The following is a 10,916-nucleotide window of genomic DNA, read 5'->3' on the forward strand; positions in this document are numbered from 1 at the left end:
CCCCAGGCACAACGAGGAGTTGCTCCTGAGCACTGAGCCAGGTACTTGAAACTGGATATATTAAAGAATGCCTTCCAAGGCTCTCAAACTTTTGGCAATCATCAGAATGACCCAAAGAACTTGCTGAAACACAAACTATTGGGATCTAACTGAATTTCAATACTTTGTTCAGTACATTAAGTTTGAGGTGAGCAGGGTATTTCGCACTTTTCAAAAGTCCCCAGGAGATGGTGATGTGCTAGCACAGGAATCACAGACTAAGAACCAATCTGAAGTTAACGATTCTCCCCCTCCTAAGCAGTGCTCGGGGCGGTGTTGGGGCACTCCCAGCTATGCTTCTCTAAGCATGTTCGGGACGGAGGATATAGAACTTGTGGTGGGTGCCGTGTCGATTGCACTGGGGCACCATGGATGGAGTGGGTGTTCTCTCTCTGCCTATTCCAAATGAACCCCTGGCAGTCACAAACTTTTAGAAGAAAAGCACAGGTACACGGAACCAGAGACTGAAGCCTCCAGGCCACAGGGGGCGGGGACTGGCTGGTCCTTCCTGACTCCCGCCCTTCGGGGTCCTGGCTCTCAGGCCCACAAACTGCCTCCGGGAGCCACTTAAGAACACTAATGGCCTTGGGGGCTGGAGTGATAGCACAGCGGGTAGGGCGTTTGCCTTGCACATGGCTGACCCAGGTTCAATTCCCAGCATCCCATATGGTCCCCGGAGCACCACCAGAAGTTATTTCTGAGTGCATGAGCCAGGAGTAACCCCTGTGCATCACCGGGTGTGACCCAAAAAGCAAAAAAAAAAAAAAAAAATGGCCTTGATCCAGAGACTCACAAATGAATCTTGGAATGGATTCGCTCACTGTAGAGGTGTCTCCGGACCCCAATCATTTCCAAATTTAGAATTCCAGGAGCACACAGCTGCTTTCGCAGCCATGCGACATGTCATGATATTCATAAAAAGCAATAGAAAATAAACTATCTAGCATCTGCCTGTGGCAGGTAGGCTTAAGTAGTGGTGGGAAAATTTGAAATAAGGATGGTGGGAAGATGTAATGGTGGTGGGATTGGTGTTGAAATACTGAATGTAATCAATTCATGTGAACAACCTTATGAAAGTACAATTAGAAAAAAAAACTGTTGGGGGCCTACAGTGCTAAGGATCACACCTGGTGGGGGTGCTCAGGGACCACATGTGGGGAAGACCCAACACAGGCACCTCTAACTGCTGAGCTATCTACCTGGCCCCAGTTAATGGTTTTTATTTATTTTATTTACTCTTTTGCTTTTTATATGGTTCCCTGAGCACCACCAGGAGTGATTCCTGAGTACAGAGCCAGGAGTAACCCCTGAACATCACCGGGTGTGACCCAAAAAGGAAAAAAAAATCATTAAAGTCAGCACTCTGTGGGTCTGGAGTGATAGCACAGCGGGTAGGGCGTTTGCCTTGCACGCAGCCAACCCGGGTTCGAATCCCAGCATCTCATATGGTCCCCTGAGCACCGCCAGGAGTAATTCCTGAGTGCATGAGCCAGGAGTGACCCCTGTGCATCGCCAGGTGTGACCCAAAAAGAAAAAAAACACACATAAAGTCAGCACTCCGTAAGCATGTGGCCCAAACTATGTCACTGTCACTGTCATGTCACTGTCATCCCGTTGCTCATCTATTTGTTCGAGTGGGCACCAGTAATGTCTCTTGATTGTGAGACTTATTTGTTACTGTTTTTGGCAAATCCAATACGCCACGGGTAGCTTGCCAGGCTCTGCTATGCGGGCGCGATACTCGGTAGCTTGCCGGGAGGAGGTGAGAGGGGCGGAGGAATCGAACAGGGGTCGGCCGCGTGAAAGGCGAACGCCCTACCGCTGTGCTATTGCTCCAGCCCAAACTATAATAAGTAAATTAAAAAGCAAAGCATGAGTTTGCAAAGGAAGTGGGGTGGATAAAGGGACAGCCTCAGGTCTTGATTAGTGTAGGAATGTTGACACTAGAGGGGGCTTTGGAGTTAACATTGATATTGCCTTAAACTCTATTATTAATGGTTTTACAAATCACAATGTCTAAATTTTTTTTCACCAGTAATTTTTGAATTGGCTCTAATTACCTGAGAACTATGTTAAGTCATTATTTTTACTGTTTTAAAAGGTACATTGCTATGGTCTTTAAGGGAGAATTAAGGAAATTGAAGGCAGTTTTTTATTGACTATGAATGAGGGAAAAGTACAAAAATAAACATGTGTAGCACTATGACAAGCATACATATTTTCTTTCAGTGTTAGATGTATTTCTGTTTGATAAATACAAGGTCAGCAGATTTTTCAACTAAAAACTTGGATTTGCTTAGACTGTACACCAAAGAACAAAAGAGTACCTTTATAGCATGAAAGGTATCATGTCTTCTCATCAGTGTAGCTGACTCTTTTAATGATCTTCTTCCTAGTTATAATTACTAATAGCTAAAACATGGAGTATTAATCTCTTCTCCTTTTGTTTTCAGGAAGCAGTTACTATACTTATGTCATTTCCCCTTTGCCTTGAAAAAACAGTTTAGTTCTGATTAGAATATAGTTTATTTTTCAGAACCAGAGTAATAGCACAGTGGGTAGGGTGTTTGCTTTGCACACAGCCGACCTGGGTTTGATTCCTCTGTCCCTTTTGGAGAGCCCAGCAAGCTACCAACAGTATCCTGCCTGTAGGGCAGAGCCTGGCAAGCTACCCGTGGTGTATTCAATATACCAAAAACAGTAACAACGAGTCTCACAAAGGAGATATTACTGGTGCCCACTCAAGCAAATCAATGAACAACGGGATGACGGTGCTACAGTGCAATTCAAAAGAATGTCAGTGGTTTGATGTACTCACCACTCACTGACATTCTTCTACTCATTGATTACTTTCCTTGTTGACTGGAAGGATCAAAAATGTAGAGTCTCCACCCTCCTGGGACTGAAAGATAAAGGTGTTATCTTGCTGATCCAGTGCAGTAAGATCTCTTTACTTTTGTTTTTTAATTTATTTTATTGAATCACCATGTGGAAAGTTACAAAGTTCTCAGGCTTATGTCTCAGTTATACAATGCTCAAACACCCGTCCTTTCACCAGCGCACATATTCCACAACCCCCCCCAAAAAAAAACCCGATATACCTCCCAACCCCCCACTCCCCAACTCCCCACCCCCCTAGGTAAAGAGAAAAGGAAGTGAAATTTATCTCTTTAGGTTAAAGCGCCATCTCAGTAGATGAAGTTAAAACATTGCAGCTAAGACTGGGGAGATAGCTCCCTCCAAGGGCTAGTTTCATGCTTTGCGTGAGGAAGACCTGGGTTCGATCCTCGGCAGTACACGCCCTCACCCCTAGAGCCACCAGGGCCACCAAGAGCTACTCCTAAACAGCAAATAAAATTGTTCCTGCATATTGCTGGGTGGCTCCCAAACCAAACATACCCGCACTGCAGCCTGAGCCCGCGCTGGGCTACTCTGATCATGGCAGGCGAGCGGTAGTTACTCCAGGAGCTCGCCCACATCTGTCTTCTGTTCAAGTACGCACCACTGACTTTTCCCAGCAGGCTCATTAAAAAAGTGATTTGAGGGCCAAGGAGATGACTCAAAAGACTAAAACTTCAACTCACCTTGCAAGTGGGAAGCCCAGGTGCTAGCCATAGCGCTACCTGGTCCCTGAGCACCACCCCAGAAGTAGCCCTCCCGCAAGCACCAACTGCCAGGGAGAGCCTCAAAAAATAAACAACAGCAAACTGTGATTGAAGGGGTTCGGGATCTAGGTTAGTGGTGTTGCACTTGTCTTGCGTGTGTGAGGCCCTGGGTTCGATCCCTGGCACCACCACAACAACCAACAAAGAATTAGAATAAATTAGAAGTGACAGTGCTGAGGAAGAGCTCTCTGAGCCTTTGATACGTGTAAGCTGCTCGTCTGTGACATCACCAGCAAGCAGCACTGATTTATGCCAACCACAGTACAAGGAGTTTCCTATATGTTGTCTGGTTTAATCCTCGCAGTCCTCTAAGGGCAGCATTAGCATCCCTCCATTCTTGCTGTTCTTGTCATGCTGGGTACCAAACCCCCGTCTCCTGCATGCAAGGCAGGCATTCTCCCACTGAGCTACCTCCCCAGCCCCATCATCCCACTTTCAAACATGAGGGTCACATGCAAAGCAGCCCGTGCTCCTTATTCCACTGTTCCATTTTATCTCCTTAAGGACAAAAACACGGAAATGTTTAAAGTATTGAAAGTTCAGTCGAAGTCGCTCTAACAGTTGACATATTGATTTACTTATTTATTGGGGGCCACAGCCATCTGTGCTCAGGGCTTATTCCTGGCTCTGCTCTCAGGGATCACTCCCAATGGGGGCTGAGGGAACCATCTGGGGTCCTGGGATTGAATCTGGGTCAGTCACGTTCAAGGCAAGTGCCCCACCCACAGTGTGATATCTATAGCCCCAGGAATCAACATATCTCCTAGAACCTTTATTGGTTTTGGTTTGTTTGGGGAGGAATCATTGCAAATGCAGCCAAGTTTTGTCTCCCGTAAGACTCGACTCTGCGCGCTGCATTGATGAGGACTCCTCACGGGGGATAATAGCGGCGATGGGAAAGGCATCAGACTGGTTCTTGGCATTGTTTAGAACACAGTCACTGTTAAAAGGATGTTTCTGTGTTTGGGGCTTGGCAGATACTTTTAGTTTCCTACTTCATAGTTTTTTATCCGGATTAATGTGCTGAATTTCTCTAAAACAGTCACTAAGCTGTATTCCTAACTGTGCCCCTTAAGTCATGCCCAGGGACCATTGAACAGGAGAGAACTCCTGCTCTTAAAAAGTGATGTCAGTGGGTAGGTACAGCAAAAAGCAATGGAATTAATAAGGCTGTATAGAGATTGGTCACCGCGATAATCATGATTTTTTTTTCAAAACAGATATATGGTCAGAGACGAAGAAAATTTAAAAATGGAAGATCCAGGTAAATATTAGTCTGAGAACCTTTCATTTATACTGGAGTGTCCTCCCCCCGGTGCTTGGGGACCCTGGAGCCCTTCCGTGTGCTACTTGGCCCTGTGACCTGGGCCTGAGTTCAGTGTTAGTGTCTTAGGGCCCCACAAGGCCAGGCTGCTCAGTCCCCCATGTGGGGTGGCTCTGCTCTCAGGGATCACAGCCCACCTGTGCTCAGGGAGGCCATACGGTGCCATCGGCCAAAGTTGGAGTCTCATGCCCAAAAGGCCCTTTTAACTATCTTTCCAGTAGCTCGGGGCTACTCCAGCCTCAGTGTTCAGTGTGGTGCCAGGAATTGAACCCAGGGCCTCACACATGCAAGCCTCACACATGCAAGTACTTTACCATTGAGCCATATCCCCCAACCTCTATCTCTAGCTCTTATAAAAAGGAACAGAGGGAAAATGGAAACTAGGCAAGGCCCTTGGGGGTGCACTGCTGGTGAGTGGGAAAGAGCATGGTCCCTGTCCCTTGGGACCTCTCCATTGATGACCAGAGTCCTTGCGCTGGGAGCTCCGTTTCTTGCCTATACTCAGCGCCCTCTTGCTCTGTACACACGCACTGCCTGTAAAGCGCGAGACTGCTCTCTCTTCTGTTCACACTCAAAACCCATCGCCGTGCCTCAGTGTGGTTCCTGCCTTTGATGCTGATACCTGTGGCTTCTTTGCTCACCGGCGATTGTCTGCAGGATGAAAGCTAGTGTGCTAAAGAACTTGGCTAACTGCACACAGGCATTTACTCTACTTCAGCATCTGGGATAAAGCAGCTAGGACGATAGAATCACCTCCCCCAACGCAACTTCCGGTAAAGGGTGCTTGAGAGACTAAATTCAGAGGCGACCAGTGGAAAGGCTTCTGGACAGACTCTAGTGCTTTCTCTCAGTGTGGTGGGCAGTTTGTTCTTTGCACACAGCATTTGCTGGGGCCACGGTGGTGAGCAGAACTAAATATCCTGCCTGTTTTCCAAGCCAGGCTACATATCAAGTTCTCTCAAGAGACAATGGGGTCCCTTTGGATGGACCCAACAAATGTCTAAAAACCGCCACAGGTATGCATGGAATCTCTCTCAAGGTGTCAGGTCATAGTGGTTGGACTCATCATGGCTCCAGACCGAGGTACCCATGTTGTTGTCCTAACAAGACCAGAGACCTCCATCCTAGGAAGCATGGGAAATGGGTGAATGACGAATGATGTGTGTCCGTGTTTTCCTCCAAGGCCCTCTGGAAGTTCTCATAAGAGAGTAGAAAGAAGAAAGAGTCAGGTAAGCACAGGGAGGAGGGGGCACTGAGGCAGGACAGGAGTGGACCGGGGTGCAGAATCATGAGCTTCCCTTGCCTTTTCCAGGGGGGCTTCATCTGGCGAAGGTGGCCCCTGTGCGTGAGAGACACATACCGGCCACTCAGTGTCACACATAAGAAAAGCAAAAAACTGCATGACAAGGATTCCTCTGATGAGGACATAATTTTCAGCAGATATCCAGGGTAAACAATGGGGACAGTTCCAATACCTGCCTGAAGTCAGGAAGTGATGCAGAGGGGGCAGGTCCCTTGTGAGAGCTGACTGTATTCTTCTTGTTCCAGGGAGCTCAAGGAGGTCATAGTAAGAAAAACAACGGAATTGACTCCGGAGGAGAAAGCAGCCAAGAAGACCAAGGCAGCCAAGAAGACCCAGGGAGCACAGGAACCTCAGCGCCCCCCAACACGTGTCCCCCTGGCACGACAGACCGGCAAATCTCCACTTGGAACCCCGACATCACAGACACCCCAGTCACAACTGTCCATCAAGGCTCCACAGGCCCCCCATGCACTCGAGTCCTTCAGATCCCAGGAGATCCTGTCATCACAGGAGATCTCAACTCAGATTGAGGAAGTACAGGACTCCTCAAAAGGAGCCACCGTGTCCGAATGAACGGCTCCCGCCTCAGACCACCTGGAAATTTGTCTTTCATAGTGAAAGACTCCATGCTCTTCTAATAAAATCACGACGAGCCACATCCAAGTACTGTACTAATAAGTTCTTTACATGCTTGGAATTTGAAACCTCATAACAACCCTATACTTTATTACAAAACAGAGGCTTGGTTAGGTTACATAATGTCCCATATTCTTACTACTTACAATGCCTAGATCTAAATCTTTGAAATGACTGTCTATACTCATGATCAGTATTCATCCTTTTTCTTGTCCTTTGCTAGATCTCCAATCAAGTCTCCTAAAACATTTTTTAAAAATCATCTTACCAATCATCTTTTTTAAAAATCATTTGAAAAAAAATCATCTTACCTCTGCCTGCTTCCCCCAATCTTATCGACCCAGGGGTCACACCCATAAGCCACCTCCTGTAGGCACCAGATAATCATCTCATCAGCCACTGTCCAGAATTCTGCTGCTTCTCCTGGAAGGGAGAATAAAATGAGGCCTCCCGTAGCCATGCTACCGGACTCCTCACCAGGCTGTTTACATTCAGGGGTGCACAAGAGGGGCGCAGGTGAGAGCCCTCCCCACCCCAAGGGTCTCAGCCCTGGCAGCCGACCTCCACTACCCAACCGCCGCCATACTCTGAGCCGCTTTTCACATGCTTGGGCCGAGCCTTACGCATGAGTGGACATATTCCTGGATCTCGCAGCAACTTGATGGCCGTGTGACACATCATCATAGAGGGAAATTTATGTAAATGCCTCTTGGAGAGCCCAGCAAGCTACCAATAGTATCCTGCCCACATGGCGGAGCCTGGTAAGCTCCCTGTGGTGAATTCAATATGCCAAAAAATAAACAATAACAGGTCTCATTCTCCTGACCCCAAAAGAGCCTCCAATCATTGGGAAAGACGAGTAAGGAGAGGCTGCTAAAATCTCAGGGCTGGTCGAGTGGAGACGTTACTGGCACCTGCCCAAGTAAATCAATGAACAACAGGATGACAGTGATGCAGTAAAGAGCTTCTCAGCAATTCCTATAAAATACTTATTTTATCATTTAAAAATGAATATATGAGTAAGTCCAGCAATGGACTTGGGAATTAAAGCTAAAAAAAGAGGTCAACATTCGTGTAACCAATAAAGGCCATTGGCAGGATGCAGGACTGGAGCTGGAATCCCTCCCCTAGCAGGGATGAGGTCCGAGAGGAATGGGTGGGATGGGAGGATGGGAGCCTCTCCTCATGCCCCCAGAATAATCGTCCCTGAAGAGCTGTTAAAACCACCATGCTCCAGCAGGGATGAGTATTAAAGCAAAACACAGCCAATCCTGTCGTTCTCTCCAAGGGCTCCCCAAGTGCCACAGCAGTTAATGACAGCAGACTCAACTCCTGCCCCTACTTATGGGGTCACTCTAACGGGCTCTTGAAATGACCAGAACTTTTGCAGCAGTGTCTATACCGCTGTTGATGCTAAGACCTGTCTGTTTTCCCAAACTCTCAAACTTATCCACAAGTGCATGCCTGTAGGATAACATAGCCTCTGATAGTTTAGATTTATTGGGTTACTCCCGTTACGGTGCTCCCATTCCTCTGTGTTTATTTGTAGTTTCTTAGTATTCTGTTGACTTGTAAATATTGTTTTGTATTTCTGTTCTCCTTGAGTCCTTTGCATAGTTTATTCAGAGCCATGTCCTTTCTTGTATAGACACAAGAAGACAATATTATGCCTTTGTAACTTGGGACTTAATTGGCCTCGAATATTATTCCCTCCCGGGCATCTGCTTTCTCCAGTTAAACCTCAGTTGCCCTCAGTTCCTAGCACCCCCAAAACAGGGTCCCGATGAGGGATGGGATGGATCCAGGGCAAGCGGTGAGTTATGTGCTACCCTGGCATCCAGATGGGCCTGGCCAAAGTGCCTAATTCTTTTTTCTTTTTTTTTTTTAATATGGAACTCTTCGCGAATTTGCGTGTCATCCTTGCGCAGGCCATGGTAATCTTCTCTGTGTCGTTCCAATTTTAGTATATGTGCTGCCGAAGCGAGCACCAAAGTGCCTAATCTAAACTATAAGTTAAGAGCTTGATCATGGGCAAATGCTATCATGATCCAAAAGTAATGACGAGACTAGGACCCTGTTAGGGATAGGAAAGACTAATCTGGCTTGAGCACTGTAGTCTGAGATCGAGATGGCTCCAGGAGAGCAATTCTATAAGCTTTAATACATTTCTTATAGTGTCCATACAAAATGATTAATATTATGAATGCTTATATGCTTGCTAGATGAGGAGAAGAGAAACACACTCATGGGTCTCCGCCCTTGGGTGGATCCTCCTGCTGAAAGAGAATCAGTCCTAGGAGAAGCATCCCCTGAGGGAAAGGAACCTTACCCCTATTGATTGTGACCACACCTCTGTGTAAGCCCCAACCCCCTCATGCTGGGGGGATTTAACTAGGCTGTAAAAGTGGGTTGGGGGGCCAGATCCACAGATCCAGGGAGAGATCTAGAACTGGGACAGAAGCAGAGAGTGAGAATGAAATAAACTGATCGAGCAACCAGTTTGGCCTTCTCCTTCCTTCGCCAGCCCTTGACCGACAGCCACACACAGTGGTTCCAGAGCACCGAACGCGGGCAGTGCGACAGAGCTGCCCGGAGAGCCTGCGAGTGGCACACCCGACAGCGTGCCTTAGTTTTTTACACATGCCCTATCTTGGTACTGAAGGTTCTTCTCCCTTAAAACCTAGCAGAAAATTCGCTTGGGGTGTTTTGTCTTGATTTTCTTTTTAAAAATAAACAAAACAAGGCCCTGCCCTCCACGCAAAGGGGACCCTGAGCAGCCGCCCAGGATCGGCTCCTCCTCTCCTGATCCCAGAGTCACACAAACCAATCTCAGAACGCAGCGGCTGCTGGCAGAAATCCCTCTGGACTTAATTACTAAAATACCAGAAATCCAAAAAAGACATCATATGCACTTCATTATCAGCAATCGAAAGCAAATGATTTAATGATGCTTTTTCGGCACGTCTGATTGTTGGGGGGAATATTCCAAGTTATAGTGGATTTTCTGTTGAACATTGAATGTAAACAAAGCAAAGAGTAAAGTGAAAGTCATCTGCCACACAGGCAGGGTGGGGGTGGGAGGGTATAATGGGATTCTTGGTGGTGCAATATGTGCACTGGTGAAGGGATGGGTGTTTGATAATTGTATGATTGAGACTTGTAACTGTTCTCACGGTAATTTAATAATAATTTTTTTAAGTGTTCAAAAAAAAAAAAACCCCAAAACGTAGTTTTCAAGGCTGGATAATTAGCCCTTGCCTTACAGGTGATCAACCCATGTGTAGTGTAGCCCCAGCACCACCTCTGGTCCCCCAAGCCCAGTTAGCAGTCGCCCCTGAATACAGAGCAATGAGTAGCCCCTGACGACCACCAGATTGGGCACCAAGCCCCACGTCACCAAAAACTAAACAAGCCAAAACCCCTCAGTCCTCAGTGAGCAGGATGCTGGGAGGCACAGAGTAAAGAAGAATGTGTGAGCAGTAGTTGACTAAAATGGCCTTTCTCCACCTCGATTTCAGAAAACATTGGTGGAGGGACAGGAGTAATAGTACAGTGGGTAGGGCACTTGTTTTTCACACAAGTGACCTGGGTTTGATCCCTGATCCTACAGTATGATGCCCTGAACCTTGCCAGTAGTGATCCCTGAGCACAGAGCCACGAGTAAGACCTGGATAGGTGTGGCCCCAAAATACTGGAAAAAAATTAAGAAGAGAGGGGCCAGACAGATAGTACAGTGGGGAGGGCGGCTGCCTTGCATGCGGCTGACCTGATTTGATCTCTGGCATCCCGTATGGTCCCCAAGCATGGCCAGGAGTGACTCCTGAGTGCAGAGCCAGGAGAAACTCCTGAGCATCTCCAGGTGTGGCCCGAAAACCAAACATTTGTGCAGCCAGGTACTGTCTGAGGTTCTTCTGGACCCACCAGGCTTATCCCAGCCGCAGGCACCCCA

At 47.3% G+C, this 10,916-nt stretch overlaps 1 protein-coding gene and 1 non-coding gene across 13 annotated transcripts in view; one reads left to right on the forward strand and one right to left on the reverse strand.

The window, feature by feature from the left end:
- Positions 1-9,465, forward strand: part of LOC129403390 (leucine-rich repeat-containing protein 37A2-like) — a 136,248-nt gene extending 126,783 nt beyond the window's left edge. For 10 of the 12 annotated variants that reach the window (XM_055130873.1, XM_055130875.1, XM_055130872.1 and 7 more), the window contains 4 exons: positions 4,925-4,968; positions 6,212-6,257; positions 6,341-6,477; positions 6,577-9,465. In XM_055130873.1, coding sequence (XP_054986848.1) covers positions 4,925-4,968; positions 6,212-6,257; positions 6,341-6,477; positions 6,577-6,904 — 555 coding nt within the window. In that variant the 3' untranslated portion in view covers positions 6,905-9,465. The remainder of the gene's footprint in view (positions 1-4,924; positions 4,969-6,211; positions 6,258-6,340; positions 6,478-6,576) is intronic. The other 2 variants (XM_055130870.1, XM_055130877.1) reach the window with 1 other exon arrangement.
- LOC129403840 (U6 spliceosomal RNA) lies at positions 8,851-8,955 on the reverse strand. Its single transcript, XR_008629500.1, has one exon. It is a non-coding gene; the product is annotated as a U6 spliceosomal RNA (small nuclear RNA).
- Positions 9,466-10,916: the final 1,451 nt, after the last annotated feature.

Source organism: Sorex araneus, chromosome 3, assembly GCF_027595985.1.
Source record: "Sorex araneus isolate mSorAra2 chromosome 3, mSorAra2.pri, whole genome shotgun sequence".
Taxonomy (NCBI): Eukaryota; Metazoa; Chordata; class Mammalia; order Eulipotyphla; family Soricidae; genus Sorex; species Sorex araneus.